General features: G+C 37.0%; 1 protein-coding gene and 1 non-coding gene across 3 annotated transcripts in view; both read right to left on the reverse strand.

Moving 5' to 3' along the window:
* EMCN (endomucin) overlaps window positions 1–27,981 on the reverse strand; it is a 92,952-nt gene that overhangs the window by 23,708 nt on the left and 41,263 nt on the right. For both annotated transcript variants that reach the window (XM_033401967.2, XM_033401972.2), the window contains exons 4-5: window positions 20,635–20,745; window positions 8,170–8,208 (exon numbers count right to left, since the gene is read on the reverse strand). In XM_033401967.2, the coding sequence (XP_033257858.1) occupies window positions 8,170–8,208; window positions 20,635–20,745 (150 nt within the window). The remainder of the gene's footprint in view (window positions 1–8,169; window positions 8,209–20,634; window positions 20,746–27,981) is intronic.
* LOC117196227 (U1 spliceosomal RNA) lies at window positions 12,445–12,607 on the reverse strand. Its single transcript, XR_004476308.1, has one exon. It is a non-coding gene; the product is annotated as a U1 spliceosomal RNA (small nuclear RNA).

The following is a 27,981-nucleotide window of genomic DNA, read 5'->3' on the forward strand; positions in this document are numbered from 1 at the left end:
AACCAGCAAGGGCCTACTGTATGGCACAGGGAACTCTGCTCAATGTTATGTGGCAGCCTGGATGGGAGGGGAGTTTGGGAGAGAATGGATACATGTATATGTATGGCTGAGTCCCTTTGCTGTGCACCTGAAACTATCACATTGTTAATTGGCTATACTCCAATATAAAGTAAAAAGTTAAAAAAAAAAACAAATTTACCCTATTGCCATGTGACAGTGGAACACATTTGGCTCTTGCTGTAAACCAATTACTAGGTAAATCATTGGAAGTTTTAAAGACAGAAGACCTTATTGATGTCCCAGGGTACCTCTGGTGGTTATGAGAATGCACCTCATGGAAGGCGAACTACAGTGTAATTGACCGAGGTTCCCCACCTGCTCTCTGAATTCCATCACTGTGTTTGTGCTGATGCCATACCTCCTGCGGGCTGCTCCCAGCCAGTGATTGAGCCTGGCAAGTATATGAAAGCAGGTCTGCTCCTGGGAACCATGGGTTTCCCTGAGGAGGGACTTGAGCTGGAGGAGTCCCTGATGGCCTTCTCAAACCTTCCTTAAAGGATGGCATACCATACACAGATATTAACAGGAGAAAAAGTGTGAGAGGCAGTAGAGGATAAAATATTCTAGTGTGAGAAAGAAAATAAAACTGTGTGCTCTGTTTTCATTTCACCATGTTTCCTATTCTTCTTTTTGATATGTACGCATTTGATATGTGTTTGAGGGACTAAATTCAATTGAACGGAATGCTTATTCATTTTTCTCATTATTTATAAATAATTGGAACTGGTCTCTAACTGCAATTTGATGGATTCATGTCTCACTTTTAAAAAGAACTTTCCAGCACTTGTCACAATAACTCGTTCCCTCCTCCTTAACACATTTTCTCCATGTGGCTCCAGCAGAGCACACACTGCTGGTTTTTCTCCTGCCTTATGTCTTATTCTTCTCAGTCTCCTTGGCTGGTTTTGTCTCTTCTTTCTGACTCAGTCTTGGAGGGCCCCAGAATGCAGTCCTTTGTCCTCATGTCTAACTACACTAGTTTCATTGGTGATTTCAGTCAATTTCAAGGTTTAAATAGAATATCAGTGCAAATGATCTCCTAATTTATGCTTCCAGCCTAGACCTCTTTCCTAAATTTCAGATTCATAATCATGGCAAATAATAAAAATCTGAAACTCAACATGTCCAAACTTGAATTTCTGCTCTATCTGCAGCCTTTCTATCTTAGCTGATGGCAGATATTCCTTCCAGTTGCTCAGGCCAAAAGCCTCAGAGTTATTTTTGATTCATCTCTTTCTATACTCTTCCAAATGCAATCATCAAGAATATCTATAGGCTCCACCTCCAAAATATATTTGGAATTTGGAGATTGCATGCCACCCTATGACCCTATGACCACACTGGTCCAAGCTACCATCATTTCTCTCCTCGAAAATTTGCAAAAGATAATCTTGCTTCATTTGACAGTCTCTCCTCAGCAATCAGAGTTATACTTATAAAACATGAGTCAGATCATGTCACCCCTCTGTTTAAAATCCTCAGTGTTTTTCCATTCCACTTACAGAAAAAATCACAGTCCTTGAAATAACCCACCAAATCTTAGGTAATCTGCCTGGTATATCCCCTGCCTTTCTCCCTGCCCTGTTTATTTAACACACCAGTCCTCTCCTCAAGTTGTAGCTCTGTTTAGATGCTCTTCCCCCACGTATTAGGTGGCTCACTTCCTTCTTGTATTTTCTCAAACTTTTGTATGACTTATCTTGACCACTTTTTCAATACTGAAAATGGTCCCCACCTCTCTGGCACTCATAATCCCTCCCTTCTACACTGTTCTACATCTTCTCTTTCTCATAGCACTTATCACCTCCCACCTTGCTTTATAATTTGGTTAATTAATACGTGTATTGATTATAGTTTGTCTATACTTATACTAGAATATAAGATCCTCGAGGGCAAGAATCTTTATTTTGCTCACTGATATTTCCCAAGCGCTAGAGCAGTGTGTACAAGTAGCGACCATAAGTTTTGCTGAATGGACAAACAAATTTTTTGGCAGCAGACGCGACTATTGTTGAGGAGGAAGTGAATTCATGTGTTTTCCTTTTTTGCCTTAATATTAGGATGGGTACTTATTTAAAATCATTCTCATTAATTTTTTTCATTCATTCTGAAGTAATAGAAAAAAATAGACACCTACTCTGGGTCCAACAGTAGATGCTGAAGGAAATACAACAGAGTACATGAGATAGTTATTTCATTTAAGGAGCTCCCACAGGGAAGATGAACAGCACAAAGTTGATTGATGTGAAAAAAACAAACAGTACGTCAAGGATTAAAATAAGAGATACCATGTTATTGTTAATTGAATTTTACTTATAAATTAATTCTCAACAGAAAGAATTAGAGGTGCTTAAGCAATGATATAGGCCATAAGATGAATAAAATAAAAATGAGAAATCAGAACAAAGGAAACTGGAAGAAACAAATAAGCTCCTTCTAAGAGTTAATACCAAGCATCAATACGGCTGCTGGCGTTGGCCATAAGAATTGGTTCTGAGCATCCTGACACTCAGGGAAAGGGAGCATGGTTTACTCTAGGCTTTCATTATCAGAGTGGAAAATGGTCTATTATATAAGTAAGTGGCACATCAGCGGCCCAGTCAGTAAATGCTATGAGTATGGTTGGTCCCATTCTCTGTTTTGGGAGGGGAATATGCTGGTATGATCCCTGAGGTCTCTTCTAGCTTTAAGATTTAGATTCTTGTCAGGGTTCCTTTCAATTCAGATTTTGTCATAGCTAGTCTGCATTTTCACTTTTAACGGGATCCCCTCATCTACTTAATGAGCAAACTGACAAAAGGAAACTTTTCCGCCTTCACATGATAAAAATTAATTTCTGCTCTCATCAGACCTGAACTTTCTGACCTAGTTGTACACTTCAAGCTATGCAAAAACAATTTTTATCTCAAAGTTCTTTCACTTTGCTTTGGGCCATCAGCATAACTAACCAGAAGTAATAGCATCCTCTAACCCAGTAATAACTGTGACTAGAGATTTGTTTACTTTAGGTAACTCTAGAAATATACGTTGAAGAAGGAGGGCATATTTTTCTTTTGTGACTTAATATAAATAGTTATTAATTTCCAGAAAATTATATACAATGCACAAAGAATGAATGGGGCACTGCTAATTACTTCCATATGTGCTAACTCACCATATTCTTAAACATTTTTATTATGTGCTTTAAAGATGAGAGATACTGTGGCTCAGAGAGATAAGGTAACATGTCTGGCAATAAGTAGAAGGGCTAAGACATAAGCCAAGTATGACTCAAAACCCTATCTGTTTCCATTATGCCGTGCAACCAACAGGTTTCAAGTGAGTTGAGTTCATCTTACTTGTTAATGGTATCATTATCAATGAGACCAGTGAAATTTTTTTCTCAGCATTCTGAAAGTTTTAGAATGTTCTCATCTCTCTCCCAAAATATATACATCATCTTACCTGAAATTCACAATTTGGATAGTACGACCTGAAAACACTGAGAAGCTTTTCAACGTGTAACTCTTCCTGTGCCATATGCTTTCTGAGAATGTGAGCGTAAGCAATCCAAAACACGGACGTGAAAGTGTTAAAAAGGACTTTATTTTCAAGTTATGGGACACTACGTGCCAGGCATTGTTCTAAGAGTTTTACACTCACTATTGCATTAATAATATTTTCATTTCATAAAGTGGAAACTGAAGCCCAGAGAGTGTAAATAATTTGCTCAAAGTCACACAGAGCTGGGGTTTGAATGCAAACTCTAGACTCTGTTCTGTCAACCACAATTCTGTGCTGCCTAAGCTTCTGCTCCTCAGTCGGAATGAGTTATAAGTGCATGCCTCTTATTTTTGTTACATGAAATATTATCTATTTCAATTTCGGCTCCAATTGAGAAGGTATTCTTCCTACCAAGGTAAACTAAACACCTCCTTTCTTCAATAGGCCAAACCAGACTCTGCATATGCATACAAGCAGACAGAATTATTCCTAGTGTATTAAATAAAGCACATTGTAGAGCTCATTGGAAGAGCTCACACCCTTAGCAATATCATTGAAATGTGTTGGTTCTTAAAGTGAGTGTTGGCTAGCTAATCAGTTGAGACTGTGAGTTTTTATGACCTTTCAGTGTAGACTAGAGAGCCACAAGAACAGGGCCGAGCACTTCTTAGAGAGTTATCAGATCCCTGAACTAGAGAAGAACCCACATAGCCATACCTAGATTTATAGATTCATACAATTTCCTAAGTGGAAGTTTATGCCAGACCCTATCACATAAATATTGATATATTTTTCATTCCATAACTGAGTTATTTTATTCTCAACTAATTTTCAAACAGCATAAAATTTCCAAGTTAATAAAAACAACCCTGGATATCACTTTGCTATGGGTATATTTCTAGTTTGAGTGCGTTCTACCTGAACAATAGTATCTGTCAATAGTTCTACCCGAACAAAGGTCTACCTGAACAAAGATTCTGTCATTCAAAGTTCAAACATTCAAGTAAGTAATCCTCTGTATAAAAATAATTCATGCTTCACATTATATGAATTCTGAGAGATGAGTAACCAATCCCAGGCATTACGTAAGATGTCAAGCATAATGAATGAACCAAGACAGAGCATCCTCCTTTCCAAAGGCCAGTAGTCAGTTTTGATGGGACTTTTGCCTGTACTGGCTTCTGATTTTCCATCAAAATTAATGTCTACAATACAATTGAGGTCCTGAAACACAGTTGAGAAAGTCAAGAAGATGGGTACAATGAGAACTTTCACAAGCTGTGCTGGTGACTATGAGAATGTTGTTGTGGTGAGTAGTTTTATGTGTCAACTAGACTTGGCCATGGGGTTCTCAGATATTTGGTCAAGCATTATTCTGGGTGTGCCTGTGAATGTGTTTTTGGATGAGATTAACATTCAGATCAGTAGACTGAGTGAAATAGATTACCCTCCATTAGGGTGGCTCTGATCCAATCAGTTGAAGGTCTGTATAGAACAGAAAGGCTCCATGGAGTAAGAAGAACTCTTTCTGCCGGATTGCCTTGAGCTGGGATATCAGTGTTTCCTTTGCCTTTGAACTGAGATATCGACTCTTCTTGGGTCTTGAGCTTGCCAGCTTTCAGACTGGAACTTACACCATTTGCTCTCCTGGCCCTCAGCCCTTTGGACGGACTAGAACTATACCATCCATTCTCCTACCTTTCCAGGCCTCTAGTTTGCCAACTGAGATCTTAGGACTTCTCAGACTCTGTAATGCATGAGCCAATTCTTCATAATCAACCTCTTTAGAGATTTCCATGCATATATACAAATACATACATATATATATATATATATATATATATATATATATATTCTTTTTGTTCTGTTTCTCTGGAAAACCCTGACAAATATAGTTATATTTTCAGAAAGTTAAGGGCAGATGGTTTATTCCTTTCCCAATACTCTGAGGCATATTGTTCCATTTTTCTCTGGAGCTGAGGTCTCTTATCAAAGAAATCAAGAGGTTCATTTTCAAGGACAAATTATTAGCTCTGCCTGTCTGTGAGAAAATGATAAGGCTAAAGAAAAGTGAATTCTATCATTGCTTTAAATTGTTGTAATGGCCGCATGATGGCTGCATCTTTCTCTGGGGAATAAACAGTTTTTCATCACTTTTTAGTGGGTCTTTCTATCTCCTCATTAGCTCTGAATTCAGAGCTAAAAAAATGAGTAGGTAGAAAAATCTGGCAGCTAGAAGGTCGCTTTTTTCATGAACCCCTTCCTCATCTTTCTTAGACTGCTTTTTCCCACCCAATGTATACCACAACAACAGCTAAAGGAAAAAAACTCTCTTCCTTCTCTGATCTTAGCATAAGATTATCTGAGGCTCATCTATGACACATCACTTTATACCTACATGACTGCTGGAGTGATTATAGTTATTTATAATATTGACTAGTCTTTAGTAACCCTTAATGGCAGGCTCCATGTAACACTCAAACTCTTAGCTAGTGCTATGTGTGATGGAACAGAACAAATATTTATTGAATGCCTCAGTTAGTGGTGATTGGTTGAATATACCATTCTGTATATTTGACAGGGGATTATACAAAATTTGGAGTCTCTCCAGGTATGTTTCAGTGGTCAGGTGAAGTTTGACTTTCCCACATGCTTTAGATATTGGGCATGAATTCCTCATGCTTAGCATTGTTAAACTCAGTTGTCCATTCATACTACCTTTGCTCTGTTGAGTGGAATGAATGGACATGTCTTCTGACTTTGACTGATCATTTCCATCTAACTATGACTATCTTTCTTTAATCTTTATTACATAAAATTGAATGTCATATCTATGTATAGTTGCTTATAATTCACATTTTATATATAGTTGCCTTACTTATCCTGAATTCCAAAAAAAGATCCTACATAAAACAATCAACAATTTCTAGATCCTTAAAAATAGTTTTTGAAGAGAGTGGTAAAAACATAATTTTTCAAGAAAATTAAAGTCAGATGCATAATCTGAAAGAAAATATCAAACATGAGAACTCAGTATGTTCTAGTCAAAAATTAAATGTATATTTAACTCATATTTATGGAAGGAAGCAGTACTAATAATTCTGTGGCCAAGAAGTCTACCTCAACTTTACCTAAAAGAGAAATGCTAATTATTTTAAGGAAGATGCCTCTCCTTGATCATATGGGTGAATATCTGTGAATTTTTTGAGTGTATCTGGATTTAGTCTTCAGCCCAAACATACATCTGAAGTTTGAGACTGACTTTTCTACAGCTGATAGAATCAGCCTCATTTCCTTCTAGTCTGCTATTCAAATCAGTGGTTTGTCTATTAATTGTTTTAGGAGCATTAGTTTCTATAATTCAAAATTAAAGTCTAAATGGGCTTTTTATTACATTTAAAAATCAATTATAGCTAAAGTTGGCATTGTGTTGATACCATTATTTTAAACAAAATAAAAGATGCTTCAGTCTCCCCTTAAAACGAGCTGACACTTTGTCAGCTTCCCAATTGTCTTTCATCTGTAACTTCTCCTTGATAACCAATCCATGAAGCGGGCGGACAGGACTTCTCCAGAACAGTGCAAAGCATCAGCCGATGTAAAGCTACCCTCTTTGCCTGGATGTACTACATTTATGCTTTGTTTTGCTTTGTTTTTCCCAATGTTTTTTCTGTTGCATTTCTAGACTATGTAGATGGAAATAAGAATAAAAAAATATGGCAATAAGGTGAAATAGAGTTAACAATATAAAAATAACTTCTTTATTCATTTGATGTATTATGTAGAAGATAAATGATGAAAAGTTAAAAGCATAATAATTTTCATTTCTAATTCTTTGAAGGTAAACTATGATGATTATTTAGGACATTTGCTGTGAAAATGTTATCAGAGTCACTCATAATTTTCAAGCCTTTATTTTTCCAATTTTTTAAAAAGTTACATGATCTTACAAGTTTACTTCATGTATTTCTCATTTTATATATACCAAAGGTGGCTATTATTGAGAACCTAAGAGATTTGTCATGTATATAAGTACCAGGTAGGATGTAGGAAGGTAAAAATCCCCCAAACAATTATAATTTCAAAACAATAGGAAGATTCAACATTATCATTTTCCTCTGCCCAATAATCTTTTTCAATTTCTGTTGCTCCATCATCCAGAATTTATTCAGTTTAAAACTAAGGATGGCAAAGCATGAGCACTTCTTTAAGTGATAACATTTTAGGCTGTTAACTGTGGTTTATAACATCATCTCTTCGGATGCCAGGACCAGGCTTTGTTAGAAAGTAGAGAAGACAGCAAACACACACTCTATACTTCTGAGAGAGGGCAAGCTGACCACAGAAACAGACCAGGAACAGTAGGTTCTGAGCAGAGGAAAATTCCACAGGCTTTATGCATTTACCAGAACTGGTTCCACTCATCCCAGCCCCAGAGCACTGAGGCACATCATTGTATATTCTCCGGGACTGCATTTTTTTAACACAAGATTTCCTAAATATTTTAGTTGCCATGTAATGTTTTCCTTTGTGCTATTTCACTCTGTCCTCAGATCGATTGATCTACTTTGTCTCTTTCTTGGGATTTTACCCGGGAATATTTTCAGAGAAAGAAAATTAACTTACCTGTTGTTTCTGTGGCTTTGATTGAACTCTGAATCTCAGCTTTAGAGGAAAGAAAAGAAAATTGCTAAAATTAAATGTTGAATATCAAATGTACTCTCACAATTATTTCAGGTGGTAAATAGATATAGATCTTAGCTCATTTCCGATTTACTTTCATCAAATCATAAAATCAAGAGGCTTCCTGAGTAGAAGAAACTTCAGAGCAGGGGTCAGCCAACTTTTTCTTAAAGGGCCAAATAGTATTTTAAGCTTTGTGGGTCATAAGTCTCTAGTGACTATTCAGCCTTGCCATTGTAGTGTGAATGCAGCTATACATAATACCTAAAGAATATGTATGGCTGTATTCCCATTAAACTTTATTTACAAAAACAGGTGTGGGTCTGGATTGGCCTGCGAGCTGTATTTTGCTGAATCCTCTTTTGGAGCACCTAGTACAACCCCACATCTTGAATATGCCTAGATAACCCAGACAACTACAAAACTTTGGTAGGTACTTCATGAGTGGCACTGCCATGTGTCGTATTCCTACTAAGATATTGTGCATCTCCTGACCTGAGGAAGATTCAGAATGGTTCATACAGATCCCTCTGGAACTTAGGGAATTCCTCTAAAGTAAATATAGCTCAGAAGAGCTTCTACAAATAAAATCACCTGAGAGAATTATAATCAAAGATCACTTCAACAACTTGGAGTGTTTGCACCGTGAACCAAGATTTGCCAAATGAAAAAATATAGAAAAAAATTGAAACAAATAGAAGCCCAATAATGACAGTTTAAAAATATTCACTTGCTTCCTTTGTATTTTCACTTGACTGTCTCACCAGCATCTCAAATTTAACATGCCTGAAACAGAACTCTTTTTTACTGAAGTATAGTTGATTTATAATGTTGTGTTAGTATCAGATGTACAGCACAGTGATAGTAATTCAGTTTATATATATATATATATATTATATATATATATATATATTCTTTTTATTCTTTTTCAGATTTTTTCCCTTATATGTTATTACAAAATATTGAGTATAATTCCCTGTGCTATATAGTAAGTCCCTGTTGGTTGTCTATTTTACATACAGTAATATGTATATGTTAATCCCAAGCTCCTAATTTATCTCCCTCACTTCCCCTTTGGTAGCCATAAGTTTGTTCTCTATGTCTGTGGGTCTATTCCTGTAAATAAGTTCATCTGTATCTTTTTGTTTTAGATTCCACATATAAGCAATAGTATAATATTAGACTTTCCCTGTCTCACTTACTTCACTTAGCATGATAATCTCTAGGTCCATCCATGTTGCTGCAAATGGCATTATTTCATTCTTTTTTATGGCTGAGTAATATTCCATCGTATCTATATACCACATCTTCTTTATGCATTCATAACTCTTGACTAGCATCCTCAAACCCACCTCCGCCCTCACCATCTTAGATCAAAGCATGGTACAATTGTCTCCCAGGGGCGCAAGCCTCATTTCCCTCCACTCTAGTCCACCACTCTGCCTCATCTGCTCAACAGTACTTTTATCACTCCAGGGACATTGATTCTTTAAAAATATGCTTGTTGTTAGTTAGAATGTAACTCCAGGAGGAAAAAGATTTCTTGTTTTACTCAGAGCCGTAATTACAGAGCCTACTACCAGGTCTCTGGTAAAAATATAAGGAATGAACGAATAACAGTAGAAAGTAATAATAATAAACCTAATTCTACCTCTTTGAATTCAATTTTTAAGAGAAAATGAATGCCTTACTTAATATTCCTGCTTGGATAATTATAGCTACTATTTTTCAAGCAACTCTTATGATCAGTTCCATATATTAATTTCTGATGTCTACAAGAAAGACGTTATTATTTCCATTTTGCAGATCTGCAAATATTAGTTGAAAGCAGTGAAACTGCTTTCTCAAAGGGAGGACCGTGATTATAATTCAGGTCTGTTGGCTCTAAGGTCCATTCTCCTTTACTCAAAGAGACAGCTTTTCCTTCCACTAAACCGTTCTGAGTGGAAAGCTTATGTAATTAATTCCTACTTTTGATACCTAGTTAAAATACTTTTGAACATGGCATAATGTTGTATTTGAAAGTTGCAGTTAAAATATTTATCAGCTGCCAGAGGATTAGAATACAAATGAAATCCAAACCTTTTGTTCCTCCTGCTTTTAATATCAGGTCATAACCTTCTTGCTGGTAGACTTTACAGAGAATGAAAAATTTTTAAACTCATATCAGACAAAACCTTCTGACTATCCTTTTTTGCATTTTTTTCATCCTTCAAAAATGCATAATGAGAGAATGGACTTGGGGACACAGGGAGGGGGAATGGTAAGCTGGGACCAAGTGAGAGAGTGGCATGGACATATATACAGTACTAGTTGTAAAATAGATAGCTAATGGGAAGCAGCTGCATAGCACAGGGAGATCAGTTCAGTGCTTTGTGACCACCTAGAGGGGTGGGATAGGAAGGCTGGGAGGGAGACGCAAGAGGGAGGGGATATGGGGATATATGTATACGTATAGCTGATTCACTTTGTTATACAGTAGAAACTAACTCACCATTGTAAAGCAATTATACTCCAATAAAGATGTTTTAAAAAATGCATAATGATTTTAGAGGGACATATTACACAAAAGAAAAATAACTATGCCTTAAAGATGTGGCTGAATATTAAAAAAATAACATATAACAATTCAAAATCCGGGCTTCCCTGGTGGTGCAGTGGTTAAGAATCCGCCTGCCAATGCAGGGGACACGGGTTCAAACCCTGGTCCAGGAAGATCCCACATGCTGCAGAGTAACTAAGCCGGTGCACCACTGAGCCTGCGCTCTAGAGCCTGCGAGCCACAACTACTGAGCCTGTGTGCCACAACTACTGAAGCCCACACACCTAGAGCCGGTGCTCCGCAACAAGAGAAGCCCACTCCCAGCAACGAAGAGTAGACCCTGCTCGCTGCAAACAGAGAAAAGCCCGCGTGCAGCAACAAAGACCCAAACGCGGCCAAAGAGAAAATAAATAAATTTATTTAAAAAAAATTCAAAATCCTTTTACTGAATCTTAAGAGGTCCAGAATTTTATATATGAATGAATATGTTATTATTCGGAGGACAAAATTCTGTAAATCTTAAATATTTAATCAATACTGGGATATATATACCTTTTTATCCTAAAATCAAGGATGTATTATTCTGAAGATAATAAAGTGTTTTCATATGGCATACTATTTTCAAATTTGGATTCAGTTCTGTGGATATAAAATCGTAATAGAGAGGAATGCTATGGAATATGGCTAAAGTATTATTCTTGTTTTTTTTTTATTTATAAATTTCATAATGCAAATGTGTTTTTAAGAAAAGGAAGTAGGTGAAGTCAAATAGCAAATAAGTGTGTAACCTAGTCTCAAACTTAGATGTTTAGTAAAAACCAAATCCTTAATCAGGGTGGCTGGCAACTTAAAATTTCTTGGTTGAGTTTGTCTCTAATATGAAGCTGAAGTCTTATGAAATGCAAATGAACTTTGAAATGCTAAACTTTAATCCACAATTTAATCCAAAGCTAAACTTTGCTTAAACTATCAGCTTTTAAAACAGAAATAATAAGCAATACTACAACAAGTAACTTTGCTAAATATTCTTATCTTATGAAGGCCATTATATTTACAGCTATATATAGCTGTATATAATTACACACAGAACATGATTTATCATTAACAGGCCCAGGAGAAAAAATATATACAGCCATTCCCATATATAATTCTTTTCTGATTTGCTTAAAAATAATTTACTAGGACCAATTCAGATTTTCCTTCTTATTTCCACGCCGCCCTTCCAAACAAAGTATTGACTGAGCCACTGTACATGAGATGAGTTCTGGTTTGGCTAATCTGTGACTTGTGACTAAGACCTTGTTATCCTGAGTATTCCTCCTTTATCAGCCCACATGAAATGATACAAACTTATTAAATATCATATAAGAAACATTGTAATTAAGTTCCCAAATAAATGTCATAGATAAATGGTGACATTCACAAGAGAACTAATGAGGATAGGTGATCAGATAAATTAGTGTTTTCCAAAGCATGAGATGCATAGCATTGTAAGAGAGATTCTATGAGGCAGTACTGGAAAGTGGCATTAAATAAGATTGAAACACTAAATGAGAAAGTTATTTTCTTTTCAGCTTTTTTGTTTGTTTCAATGACGAAGTTTCAAAATTTCAATTTGATGCAAATATGTCATTAATACGTAGCATGTGCTTATATCATTTTTTTTTCACCCCACAGCGGGAAGAATGCAGTCCCCAACAATCACAAATTATTCAGTGGAGTTTTCCACGTTTGGAAAAATCACAGGGGTCAGCACAGCACATCCAGAGTGCTATGGATAAGCCTCGACAGGGGAAAACCACCTTCATGATCCTGGTATCTCCCCTTCCAGGTAAGGATTTGATTTATTTTCTTAAACAAGGACAAGCAAGCCTCAAACTCAGAGCCTTTGGCAAGCAACAAAATCTAACTAGAATTTTGTTTTACTTTGCTTACATCATAGTGACTTTCTAGCTTCTGTTTATGCCAAGTCAAACTGGTTTTTCATTTATGATGGTTTACTTTTCAAACAGATTTAAGAATAAAAAGTGCATCCATTGAAAGAAAGTACTAAATAAATAATAGTGCAGATGGTACGCATATCTGGCAACACTCATTAAGTTGTGGGAAGTATTGAGGTAGCATCTTGCAGAGGCTCTTGATAGTTGTGTAGAATTTGAATAAGCAAGTGGAGGAAGGACAAGGGGATGAAAGAAGGACCATACAGATGAGGAGGGCAGCATGAACAAATACCACAGTCAGGAATAAATCTGGTGACAGCAAGAGAACCACCCTGGTGAGAATCACAGGTTTATATTCAACCAGCCTATCAGTCCGTCAGTCTCTCCTATTGATTGAACTTCTACTTGTCAAGCATATGATGCACCCAATTAAAAGCTCGTTGTTGTCTCATTCCTTTAGATACCTTATGCGAAACAGGTGTAATGAGAACAAGTGTGGTATAGTGACTTTTATGGGATTTGAGGCGAGAAAAACAGGGTCTGAATTTTCATCTTTTAATTTAACCTTGGCCAAGTCATTTAGTCTTTCTGAACCTGCTTCCTTATTTGTGAAACTGGTATCATAAATACCAACTTTGCCTGACTTTTATAAGGATTATCATTAATAAAAGAATAGCTAAAATGTATTATTTACTTTCCAGACACTGTTTTAAGCTTTATATAATTTTACCTCTTTTAATCTTCACATGAATCCTGTAAGGGTGTAGTCTTATTACAACCACTTTACAGATGAGGAAACTGAGAAGTTAAGGAGCTTACCAAAGGCCACAGTCCAAATAAATGGTTGTGCTATTATTGGAACCTAAGCTATCTGATTTCAGAATCATTGTTTGTAACCAATAAGCTAACTTCCTCTTGGCATGATTGTAGATCCCTTTTTTTTTTTATTTTAAGAAGGTTGTGGTGCCTTGAAAAGCACAGGCTTGGGCAGAGGCCATCCTCATGTTCAACCAGTAGTATATCTGAAGTGGCTACTTGATTACTACAATTATATATGATTTTTGTGTTAAACAAACTCCATACTAAACTAGGATAAATTATGCAAAAAGGAAACATATACGATAAACTATTTGTTACATATAAATGTTATTAACTCTGACTAAATAACCTACTGATTACTTATAAATGTTACTCGTTTTTACTTAACAAAAGTCAGATTTTTCCCTTCAGACTTCCAGTCTGTAATATTGTATATGCTGTGGTAGCAGAAGCTCTAAGTGGCAAAAGCCTGAGAAGTATTTTTATCCACGCACTTGCCTTAGTAGAGTTATGTCCTGACATTCGCCCATCTCAATTTGTCTTCTACCTATAACCTTATTCCACATTCTCTCCTCAGCTAAGATAAAATCCACCAAAGGGAGAAGGAGCAATGGTCTCTCCTTCCCTGTCAATCTCTTACAGTGTGAACTATACCTGCTTTCAGATCTGGTTATAGATATCTGAATGACTCTAAGTTTCCAGCAAGAAAAGCATCTATTTTGCTTTCTCCCCTCCATCCTCCTTCTACTTTTCTCTTCTCTCTTCAGAAACCATCAGGTATGCAAAGGAAATGAAAAGAGTCAGAGAGGATGCCACATTTTTAAGCCACTGGCAGAAACAGGGAACTCAGGAAGAGAAGATTTGTAATTTTACAACAGAGTTTTACGTCCAATTTTCCCACAGTTTAGATACTGGAGGATGGGGACTCCTGTGATTGACATTTCTTTGAATCACTCCTCAGTGCCCAGTGAGGTAGCCCTACCAATGGACAGTGACAAATGCATTGATGTTGAAATCTAGGCGTAACAAAGGTAAATTCAGGACATGGTCTGGAGTAGGTTAAATGGTGACATCCCCCTCCCCCTGACTTCCTTGGAAAGATATGTGTACCTAGAACCGGTGAATACAGCCGTATTAGAAAAAGGATCTTTGCCAGTGTAATTATGGATCTTGAGATGAAATCATTCCAGATTGGGGTGGGCCCAAAATCCCAAGAAATTGTCTCTATAAAAAAAGAAGACACAGACAGAAGAGGAGACACAGAAGGGAAGGCCGTATGTAGACACACAGGGAAAAAGACAATGTGAAGACAGAGGCAGAGATTAGAGTGATGTATCTCTAAGCCAAGGAATGCAGAGAATTACTGGCAATTTCCAGAAGCTAGGGGGCATGTCAGGTCACCGATGCTCTCCAAAAGATTTTTAGTGAATAAATTAATTTACTAATTAATCCAAAGGGCCTGCGTTTCTTTATAAAGTCAGGTCACTGAATTAATGAGGATTTCTATCTTAAAAATCCTAGTAGTCTAGAAATTTGTCTTCTACAGGCAGAATAAAAGAATAAAACAGGAGAAATACACACAACTTTAAGAGAATGGGAAACGATTAGAAATGTTTGGAGAACATGCTTTTTTGATCTACATTCCACCTTTCTAGGGGGTAAAGCAACAGACCTCAATAGCTCTTCTCTACTCTAAAACAAGCCTGCATTTGAGATAATGTACTCACAGTGCCTTTATCTGAGAGTCACTCTGCGAGGACCCATTGCCCATATGTTTAAGAGGTGTTCAACCTTCCCGTGCCTATAGATTGTTTTGTTCTCCTTCTGTTTCTCTGTCTTGGTTCCACTAATTTTGAATGCTTGTGTGTGTGAGGGGTGGAGATGGAAAGGGAGCATTGCCCTGCTAACCAGGAATCTGGGCAGACTCCTGGTCTCGTCAGGCGCCAATGGAAATGTGTGCAAACTCATTATATCAAGTGGAGTCCATGCTTAGCAGGAAGCACCTTGAGGAATGAGAGAGATCTAGGGAGGATGGCTGCCCAAAGAATGAGTTTTATAACAAAATTTCTAAAGGACTTAGCATAGAACTGGTTAATCAAATGGCAAATGCAACGGGAAGCAGTAAGTACCCTTCTTTCATTACCTTGCTTTCCAGGGTGTTTCATTTTTCAAGAAATGATTTTGTGGGTGTATTTTTTAAACTACTTGGAAGAAGGCCACTTCAGACTGTGTTTAGAAGCTAAGTAAATACAGGAGTCTCCAGAACTGAGATGCAGAGGGCATTTTATTGCATGAATCAAGGCAGAATTAGGAACCTCAAGTGACCCATGGGATTGACCACAGACTTCTAAGTGCTAATTTTAATAAACCATGGTTCTTGAATGACATTTTCCACATCAGGCACTGCCTGGGTGGGTGTCAGGGCAAAGTACAAATTATTTGAGTTTAATCCTCAACTGCTACACATTTTGCAGATGTGTATTCACTTTTATTCTTGTTTGTCTTGGGTGCAGTCATATTATGAGATGGATGAGGTTTTGGTTTGCCAAAGGTACTTTTCAGACATATATTGCCTACAAAATAGGTTCTACTCATCAGAGCCCAAAACACTACCACAAAAAAATGTTCTTCTTATGAAGGAAAAATTACCCTCTTCTTTAAGTTCCTTTATGTGGTGACTAATTAAATAGAATGATTAGTTTACAATTATGGTGTGCAATTCAACTTTTTCTAGATAACCTTTTTTATGTCGTGCCTAAGATGATTACAATAAAAAAGGGGGGAAATGGAGGTTCTCGATGTGTTTCTAGACAACAGTGGGCCTTGGGCGTCCACAGTCTCCACTTGCTGTGTCATTCTACCCTAGAGGTCTCCCGAGAAGAGACTTGGAGACTGTGAGTCACCTGTAGCTGCTTTTTCTTAAGGACTATGGGTATGCCAACAGTACATCCTGTGTTTATAATGAACGGGATCTGATAAGGCTCTTACAAAAGATTGCTAGCTTTTCTACTCAGGATAGTTTGACTAAAAGTACAGATTACTTCCAGTCACAGAGGCCAGAGTAAGGGAAGTCCTTGTTGTGAAGGTACATGTGGACTGGCACTGGAAAACTGTCAGGAATCAGGGGATCTCTCAGAACTGCTACTCTCTCTGTCTCGCCTGAACAACTTAATCTTGCTTGCGGGGTCTCTCTATTTCCGCACATAGTCTCTCTCCATTCTTCTTCTACCAACTCTGCTTACTCATAATACCTGCTTCCTTATGCCGCAGGCATACACACCAATCACCGTGGCTGTCTCAGACTCACTCTACTAAAACCTTGCTACTACAGTTCCTCTGACTTTTTGGTTTCTTTGGGTTTTCTAGTTCAGATTACCCAGAAGGGAATTTTATTGGCCTAGATTAACATTCTCTTTCTTTTTGTTTTTAAACAAATCTTTATTTGGAAACTCACCACTTAATGCACTCATTTTAAGTACACAACCCAATAATATTTAGTAAATGTATAGAGTTGTGTGACCATCACTGTACTACAGTTTTAGAACCTTTTCTTCAACACAAAAAACTTCCTTGGGTCTTTCTGCAGTCAATCCCCAGGCCCATCTCCAGGTGTAGACAGCCACTTATCTGCTTTCTGTCCCTATAAAAATATCCTTTCTGGATATTTCACAGAAACGGAATCATATACGTTGTATTTTGAGAAAGACTTCTTTCACTGTATGATGTTTTTCAGATTCATGCTATTACAGAATGTATCAGGATTTTGTTCCTTTAAATTGCTGAATAGTGTTCTATTATATGGATATCCCATGTTTTGGAATATTACAGATGAATTCCAAATGGAAAATCAAATGAGATATTCTATTTCGCCACTTAATGGACATTTGGATTATTTTCAGTGTTTGACCATTATGAATCATGCTATTCTTAACACATTAATCACACCCTGTTTTGATTACTATAGCTTTAGAGTAAATTTTGAAATTGGCTGTGTTCGAGTCTTCCAATCTTGTTGTTCTTTTTCAAAAGTGTTTTGACTATTCAAGGTTCTTTTCATTTCCATATATATTTTAGGATTGATTTATCAATTTCTATGCAAAAAACCTGCTGGTATTCTAATAGGGATTGCACTGACTAATTTATCAATTATTGATCAACTTGGAAGCAACCGCCATCTTAAAATATCAAGTCTTCCAATCCATAAACATGTAATGTTTGTTTGTTTATTTATTTATTTATTCTTTGCAATGTTAAATACGTATTTGAATTTTAATCGTGAGGTTATGCTGATGCCTTTGGTTTCAATGATAATGCAGTGTTTTTTTTCCTTCCCCCATTCTGTATTTTATCTCCCCTTTTCACATTGAGAACACATCTATATGTTTTTTCAATCTTGTAGTACCAAGTATTTAGATTCGCTATATTCATTTCAATAAAACAAACTCATCAAGTGAATTTCAGGATTTCTCTGCAGTGTTTTCCTTTTCTCTCCCCCTCTTTATCTGTTCTACTGAGGAGGGTATGCAGCTAAGACTATGTTGTTTAAAGTACTTGGATTCTTTTTGTGTGCTTTTTTAACAATTTTATATATGGTTAGGTAAAGTATTTCTGTTTGCATTTAATTTTTTCTATTTCTGTCTTTGTTGATGGTTATATACTTAGAAACAAATATATTTGTTACGAAAATTGACGGTAGGTTATTACAGTATAAAACCTAAGGAAGCAAATGTTCAAAACATTCATCATTGGCTTTAAAAAAATTTTAAACATACAGAAGCAACACACTCACATTCTACTTTTCTTTCCCCCGCGATTCCATCTTTCTTGTGAACCCCTGAAATGGCTTTGTGTGGCTAAAGTCAGAATCAAAATGATGTCATTTTTGCATCTCACTAGCACTTTCCCACCGGCAGTAATGTTTTAAAATCTGATTTCTTTGCTCAAGTACCAGATGTAATTGTACTAATGAAAAATTTTCTTTTTTGATCCTTAGTGGGCTTGTCTGAATTACTAAAACTAACAAGTGGTCTTTTCACATAATACTAAAATAAATGTATTATTTAATTGTGTGTGCATTACATTAAAAATGCATATATTGCCTTTTGCTCCCTGCTCTGCTGTGTCTGGCCTGCTGGCTCACACCTGCCACATCTCCCATATGTGCTCTGATACCAGGCTCCACAATGTGAATGTCCAGAGCATGTGATCAGAATAGGCTCAGCTCTGCTTTGGCTTTGGGGGTCCCTTAGTTCTTTTGCTCCTCTTGCCTGGAAACTGACCCCATGATGTGTCCTTTTTTGAGTCCCAGACACCCACTAGAGCCCCTCCAGCTGATGTGCCAGGTACCACTGACTAGTCTTACTTAGTTCAGTTATACTCATATGACTATCTGCCTTAAGACAAAAAACTCAGGGAGGTGGCAGTGTGCAATAAAGAAGAGAACACAGGGCAAGGAATCAGATATGCCCAGTTGTTAATTCTGGTACTCACTAGCCCTACTGATGGGGACAAATCTTTCTTGATAATTCACTCCATTACCTCATTAGATCACTGGCTTATGATAAAAGGATATAACTCAGGGACAGCCAGATGGAAGAGATGCACAGGACAAGGTATGGAGAAAGGATGTGGAGCTTCCATGTCCTCTCCTAGTGCACCACTCTCCTCAAATCTTCACATGTTCACCAAATCAGAAATTTCCATTTATATATTTAATTTCTCACAGAAGTGTTTTATAGTTCAGTGTACAAATCTTGCATTTCTATCGTTAAATTTACTCTTAAATACTTTATTCTTTCTGATGCTATTATGAATGGAATTGTTTCCTTATTTTTTGGATTGCCATTGCTAACGTAAAGAAATATGATTTATTTGTGCATATCTTGGATCCTCTGGTATAGAATACTCTTTATTAGTTCTAGTAGCTTTACTGTGAAATCTTTGGGTTTTCTACATAGATAATGATGCAGTCTACTGAGAGAAACACATTTATTTCCTCCTTTCCAATCTGGATGAATGATTCTATCTGTCCCTTTCTATCTATCTATCTATCTATCTATCTATCTATCTATCTATCTATCTACCTATCTATCAGCTTATTGCACTGTCTAGAACCTCTAGTTATAATTTTGAATAGAATTGGGGAGAGTGGAATCTTTGTTTTGTTCCAGATCTTAAGAGTAAAGTATTAAGTCTTTCGCTATTAAGTATGATGTTTGCTGTATATTTTTCATAGATATCCTTTACCAGTTTGAGGAAGTTCCATTTTATTTATATTTAATTGAGTTTTAATTATGAGTGGGTGTTATATTTTGTCAAATACTTTTTCTGCATTTACTGAGTCTACTAATATGGTGTATTACATTACTTGATTTTCATATGTTAAACCAACCTTGCATTCCTGGATAAATTCCATTTGTTCATTCTTTATATCACTTTTCATATGTTGCAGATTTTTTTGTAATATTTTATTAAGGATATTTGTATCTGTGTTCATGATGGATATTGGTCTGTAGCTTTCTTTATTTGTGTTTTCTTTTCATTCTTTTCTATCTTTGGTGTTAGGGTAATACTGGTCTCAGATAATTATCTGTGCGATGTTTCCTCTACATCATAAAAGAGTTTGAGAAGAATTAGTATTACTTCTTTTGTGAATATTTTGATAGAATCCACACTTGATGCCATCCTGCTTGGAGTTTTCTCCATGGGCCCATTTTAAATTTCTAATGCAGAATCTTAAATTGCTTTAGGTCTTTTCAGTCTTCCTATCTTCTTGAGGCAGTTTTAGCAATTTGTTTCTAAGAATTTTTCCATTTCATCAGAGTTGTCTAATTTTTTGGCCAAGCTCACCTTTTTGTGCCAGGTGATATCATAGATTATTGCTCAGGCTTGGACTGATCCTCCTTGGCATCCACTCATTTGTGGCTATGGAGGGATAGAGTATCACTGTACAAAGCAAAGTCGCTAAATGGTTGTCCCATTTGGTAGAGACTAGGAGAGAATATGAGTAAGGCATTGTTCTTTGGTAGCTGTGGGCTGGAAAACATTCTGAGTTTAGTTCTATCCAATATACTAGTTTAACATTTCAGCACAAATTCTTGTACTTACTCTTGGATTGGGGACTTTGTAATGTTGAAGTAGCATTTGGAAGTGGAAGATTTATCACTGTTGTTCTTGTAGTGATGAACGCAGTCTTCGTGACACCTTTGGCTGTAGATCCTAATTATGTAAAAAAGAATGAGTAGCCATCAGGGGTGTAAACAATCACTAGATCATATCATTAATATTAATATAAACATCCAGTTACAACTTGAAGATTAGTTACTTAAAGTCTTCTGATCAAGATATAGAAATCCAGTGTTTTGATGTCTGTATTTTGGTGAGTCAGTTAATTACATTTTTAAAAGTGGAGGGACATTAGACTCTCCTACATGTCTGATATAGGTTATTTCACTTGATCATAACAGTAATTCTTTGAATTAAGTAGTAATTATGATCATAATTTTACATATGATTCTGAAAAGTTATATAATTTTCCCACAGTCACAGAGAGCCAAACGTTTCTGATGTAAAACTTAGTTGCTCAGCTACCCTAGAAAGGGGGTGGTAAGGCAGCAGTAGTAGTTGAAAGTGGTAGTAGGATTCCCATGCTGTCTAGGAGAGAATTTTCAGGTAGGTGGAATAGCAGGGAGGAGAGAGATAACAAGAAGTAAACAGAATAAACTTTTAATTATATTTAGTTCATTTTGGGGATCAAAAAGGAAATTCAGCAACAAAGAAAAAATAAGCTGAGTTTTCAAAAATAGCATTGGAATAAGATTACTTTAAATAGTCTATATTTGCACAAATATTATAAAACAAAATGATTGATGACCTTCAGTCTTTTCAAAGTCTAGCATGGGAAACATTGAGTTAGTAAAGAAAAGATAGGCATGCTGGTTAGTGCATGCTTAGTGTTAGCTAGATATGATGTTGGCTGGAGATGGGGGGAAGACAGTTTAATAGACTCCTCCCACAAAGAGGTCTGGAAGCCTGAACTGCTGGTGCCTTCCAGAAGTGCCAATCAGCTTTCATTCTATGGCAATAAGCATCTATAGTGCAATGCAAATTCTTAGTGCACTTGAGAGATTCATGCTGGAGAAGTTTATAGTTTGCAGGAAGACCTCATAGACAGTGGGTAAATATGTCTTCAGGCAAAAAGGCTTTAGAAATTGATATGCTAAAGAAAGTGAATAAATTTGAATAGAGGCTATAGGATTAACACTGCATATGAGAAAGAATGAGTGAAAATGGTCACCAACTTCAGAGGAATCTTGATTAAATTGAGAGGGAAATACTTGAGGAAGAAAAGAAATGTCTTATTATGTAAGGAAAGCAGAAATTGATCTTTGTAATAGTATGGAAGTGGGAAAGTTACAGAAACTCAACACTTGAGGATGAAGGAACGTGGGGATAAAGATCTTGCTTCTCACTGGAACTCCAAGAACATATGCTTTGAAAACATCAGAACAGGAGTTCTTCTTCAGAAATCTTCAGAGAAGAATTCTTCTGAGCTAAAATTGGAAACCATGAAAAAGCTATCCTGATGGGCTAAAGAATTCCCTTGTATAAAGCAGACTCAACAGTCTCGGTGATGGGAAAAAATAGGATGTATAGCTAAGGAAGATGTGAGGAGCTGCCAGTTTACGAAAATACAAAGAGAAAAGGAGAATAATGGAGTAGCTGGGGGTACAACCCCCGAAATTTTATTTAGCGAATTGCTTATTATTAATGTGGAATATACTTCACAAATGAGAATAGAATTAGAGCCCACACTCGATTCAGGACAGGTTGTCAATTACACATGTCAATTAGGCCATGGAAGGAGACAGGAATGTTTTGAAAGTGATCCAAATATTTAGAAATATTCACGGTGGACTATGAAAATAGAATAGAATGAAAGATGTATTGAATGAAAAGTGAAAAGAATGAAAAATGTGGAGACTAATGCTGCCACAGGCATAAACTTTCAAACTTTACTGGTGTACTAAATATTTCAAATCCTAATCTCAGAAGAAAAGAAAATGAGTAACCTACATTTATTAAAATATGAGAATCATAGTCTTATACTAACATCTTCTTGGGAAAATGTTCCCAATTGCACTTCAGGTTCACAGGTAGTAGATTCAGGGCTTCTGCCAAGAAGTGATTGACACCTCAGAGCAAAAGGAAACCAATCTCAAAGCTGTTCTTTAAACTTATACGGTTTGCTCTCTTTCAGTTTTTCTGTCTGGCCATTTTCCCCCAGAAAACACTATATATCAGCAGTGGTCTACAGGTGTGACTCACACTGTTAAGTCTAGGTAATAATATATGTATTAGATTTGACAAACATTATTTTGCTTGAGCAATACTAATTTAAATCACAGCATCAAGATAATAGTGGCTTTACCTTTAGGACTTGTGTTTTTGAAATTTATGTTCTTTTAAGTCTTAGAATTTGATACAGGTGGAATGTATGAAAGACAAAATATGAGGAATTTTTAAACCATATTGAACTTGAAATAAAGAATCAAACACAAGAGATGCTTGAGAAAGTCTCATCGATACCAGAGTGTAAATGCAGAGAAGAGACTTTGACTCCAACCAGAGCCCTAAGTTAGAACCATTGGCTAGAACTAAGCAGAATGAGGAATATGGGCTGTTTTATAATTTGTCTTGGTATTATCAATGTGAGATTCATGTTGTATGTTTTGGGAGGTTAAATTTTTGGGAGTAAGCAACAAATGTGAACTTTAATTATATTAGGAATTTAAGGTGTGTTTACAACGGACTGACTTGGAAGGGAGGATTTATGGAGTTAAATTGCGAAGCAAAGGGGATTAAGCAGCTTTATTCCTTTGAAATTACATAATTTGACTTACAGTATTGTTTTGTCCAATATGCGTAACAAAAGCTTCTTGTGTGGTCACTTTGTCTTCAGAAACAGAATATGGGATAAGTGACTTTTTGACGAAATCAACATTTACTAAAACATATGCTATAGAATACTAGTACTTTGGTATGTTACTTTGTTTATGTTAAAAAACACTTTTATAGTCAAATTATTTGGAGCCGCATAGTTTCTGAAAAAACATCAAATGAATGTCTTTGTGTTAGGATTACTGAGAATTTTTACAGATGTTATTGTGCCTTGTAAAACCCTCTGAGGGTAGTATTTTCTAAAACAATTGCCCAAGTAGCTCCGTTTTCAGGCATCATTTTATGGGCTAGTGCTTCATAGAAATTATGTACCCATAGCAATGAGGGTAGTCTGGGGTAAAATTATTTAATATCCTGATTCATTTAAGTGACTTCTGAGGTAATATTAAAGAGCCCATAGAAAGACTGTGAAGGGCCGAAATGTTTATACCAATGATGCTAGGAAGATGTGTCAAAGCAGTGGCAAAGAACGGAAAAGAAGCTGCTTGAGGTTTTGCTCAGATTCTTCTGAACGCCTCCATTGGAGTGAAAGCAATACCTCAGAATGTAAATAAGTTAAAATGCTAAACCCAAGGGAAAAAGATGTGAAGGAATGTCGGCCAAATACCTGAACAATTCAAAGAGAACGTAAGACGTCGTTCTCTCCAGTACTCACTCCTGAGGAAGAGGAGCTCAGATCATGCAACCAGACTATCCCGGTGTCCCCAGAGATTCTGGAGAAGCACAAAATGCTGCTGGTGAAGGAATGTACGTAAAGTAGGACTATAGCTTTCAGTGGGAGACAAGAAGAGGGGAAAGTTTTATTTCTATATAGATTTAAATTTCCTTTTTCTTTTCCATATTATTTAGAGGGTAGATTAAGGTAGGCATTAAGGGTCCCTTGGAATTGGGTGTTTAGCAATATCCTACCTCTTGCAAAACCATCAAGTACCGTGTAGTATGACCCCAGGAAAGTAGGCCCCAGCAGACTGCTGAGAGCTCCCTGCTGTTGAGGCCTGGCCTAATAAGGTGTTTAGATGTCTCCAGATTTATCAATTCTCTAACCCAATTTACCAAAGTAAGCTCATATAGGAACTTGGGACTGATCCTAGGTCATGAATAAACTTACATCTGTACTTAGAGTGGCTTTTTGCATTATATATCCCCCAAATCAAGTGGGTTGAGGTATTGGGTGCCCTCGGAGCAATGCAGTAATGTTTTAATCCCTTCGTTCTTTCTTAGAGACTTCACTAACCAATAGATGTTGACTTTCTATTTCCTTAAAATCTATTTTAACAGTGTTTCTTGGAGCCAGAGCAAATATTGGTAGGAGCTTCTTCTTTATTTTCTCATATCAATTGATCCTATTTACCCATAAATTCTTACATAGGAAAAATCAGCAACAGTGCTTATGGGGACATTAAAAGCTTCTCAAACATTTGAGCTGCCCCTTTGGAAAAACTGTAATTAACCATTACAGATGAGGTTATTCCCAGCTTAGATGGAGGGTGCAAAAGAATTGCTTTGTTTGTTTTCCAGTTGTCGAACACATTCATTACTTATTTTACTATGAATAGAATTTAACTAAACAGAATAATGACTTATTTCAGTAAATTTTAACTGTACTATTAAAGTCCTAAGGGTCCAGTAGGGAAGCCTCACAGGCTTGGCGGTAAGAGAGAGAAATGGCTGGCAGTCTACCCTGCACATACCACCACACTGCTTCAAACTGGGCGGTTCAACTTCTGTTTGTCTGATATATTCACATTTTGGACTTTGGCAAAAGATTTTATGAGAAACGTTTCTGCTAATTACAAACAATTTTAGACAACAACTAATTGCATTAATTATGAGGGTCCTAAAATCAGACATTGTCTGACCACACTGAAAGTAAGATGAACAACACAGTAGGCAGAAATAACAAGATCTTGTGTTATTGTGAAATTCATGTGCTAATAATGTTTCTATACTATGCTCAAGAATATCACCTTTCACTTGGACTTATTTACTCTTTTTAAAACACAATGCTAACAAGTTGGTTGTGTGTGTTTATGTATGTGTGTATGTGTTTTCCACTTAAAGGAGCAACCTAAAAGAAATAACCATTCATAGCAGGCTGGCAGTCTCACCCAAAATATAGCCTAAAAGCAGGGAAAGAACCAGAACATGCACCGAAAAGGGAAAAGAAAGGCAAAAAGTTACAGAATTCTGTGACTATTTTGTGTAGGAAAGAAAAGTGCTATATAAGCACTGTTAAAACCTGAGGGGCTCACTATTAAATAGTGAAGTCTAAATAGTTGAGATTAAAATAGTAATACTCATTAAGTAATAGTTGATTATGAATTAGTTCAATAGAGAGAAAAATTTAAAATTAAAGAGCCAACTTTCAAATTCCAAATTGTTATTATGAATTTTGTGCTTTTTTTGTTAAGTCATGTAAGCTCTCTGAAACTCAGTTTTTCGGTTTTTAAACAATTTTAAAATAATCTTTAAAAAATGATAATATATCCTGAGGTGTGGGCAAGATGATGGGGTAGGAAGACGCTGAGCTAACTCTGCCCCCAGGTACAGCAAAATTACAACTATTTACAGGAAAACTGTCTATGAAAGTCACCTGAAGACTAGCAGAAAAGATTTTCCACAACTAAAGATACAAAGAAGGAACCACAACAGGACAGGTAGGAGGGGTAGAGATGAAGTATCGTGAAGACCCACACCCACAGATAGGTGACACACAAACGGGAGGATTATCACAATTCCAGAGGCTCTCCCCAAGGAGCGAAGGGTCTGAATTCTACATTGGGACCCGCTACCTGCATGTCCTACACTCCCAGGAAAATGAGTGCCCAGAACACCTGGCTTTGAAGGCCTGCAGGGCTTGTGTAATGGGAGAGCCAGAGGGCTATAGGAAACAGAGACCCCACTCTTAAAGGGCTCATGCAAAGTTTCACATGCTCCGAGTTCCAGTACAGAGGCAGTAATTTGAAAGGAGCCTGCGTCAGGTTCATTTGCTGATCTTGGAGAGCCTCACAGAGAGAGAGGAAGCAACGCGGATTCCCCTTGGGAACATAGATGCTGGCAGCAAACATTCTGGGGAGCTTGTTCTACCGTGAGGATGCTGGCGATGACAAGCACAATTTTGGAAACCTCCCTCCAGCCTTGAAGCGCCAGGGACTTACCCACCCACCAGCAGGCAGGCACCAGTCCCTAGAGATCTGGGGCTCTGCAACCAGCTGCTCCGGGTCCCAACCCCACCTGCCAACAGGCTGTCACCAGCCCTAGGACTCCCCAGGTTGCACAGCAGCCACACTGGGACCTGGTCCTATCTACCAGCAGGAAGGCACCAGCTCCGGGACCTGCTGGGTCACACAGCCAGCCATTACAGATCCTGGCCCTACCTACCCGTGGGCTGGCAGTCACCATATGAGTCACAGCTTGGCAGCCAACTGGCCTGGGGCCAGCCCTGCCTACCAGTGTGCCCGCAGTAGTTGGTTCCACCACAACAGAAGGGCCCACACAGTCACCACAGGGGGCACCCCTAGAGCATACAGCTCTGGTGACCAGAAAGATGTGGGCTGCTGAGCCCCATAGGATGTCTCCTACATAAGGCCACTTCTCAAAGATTGGAAAACATAACCAACCTACCTAAGACATAGAAATAAATGTATAGAGATAGGCAAAATGAAGAGACAAAAGAATATTTTCCAAATGAAGGAACAAGACAAAACCCAAGAAGAAGAACTAAGTGAAGTGGAGATAAGTAATCTACATGATAAAGAGGTCAAGGTAATGATCATGAAAATGCTCAGTGAACTTGGGAGAAGAATGAATGATCACGTTGAGAAGTTAATAAAGAGTTAGAAAATATAAAAAGAATCAAATGGAGCTGAAGAATACAATAACTGAAATAAAAAATACAGTAGAAGGAATCAACAGGAGATTAGATGATACAGAGGAACGATCAGTGAACTGGAGACTGAGGAGTGAAAAATCACCCAAGCTGAACAAAAAAGAAAAAAAGAATTTTAAAAGATGGGGACAGTTTAAGAGACCTCTGGGATAAGATCAAGCATACTAACATTCACATTATAAGGGGTCCTAGAAGGAGAAGAAAGAGAGAAAGAAGCAGAGAACATATTTGAAGAAATAATAGCTGAAAACTCCCCGAAGCTGGGAAAGGAAACATGCATCTATTTCTGGAAAGTACAGAGAGTTCCAGACAAGATGAACCTAAAGTGGTTTACAGCAAGAAACATAATTAAAATGACAAATATTAAAGATAAGAAGAGAATCTTAAAAGCACCAAGAGAAAAGCAACTAGTTACATACAAGAGAACTCCCATAAGACTATGAGCTGCATTTTCAGCAGAATCTTTGTAAGCCGGAAGGGAGTGGCATGATATATTCAAGGTAATGAAAGGAAAAAACCTACAACCAAGAATAATCTAACTGGAAAACATATCATTCAGATTTGAAGAAGAGATAAAGAGTTGTACAGGCAAGCAAAGGCTAAAA

Source organism: Orcinus orca, chromosome 4 (genome assembly GCF_937001465.1).
Source record: "Orcinus orca chromosome 4, mOrcOrc1.1, whole genome shotgun sequence".
NCBI lineage: Eukaryota > Metazoa > Chordata > Mammalia > Artiodactyla > Delphinidae > Orcinus > Orcinus orca.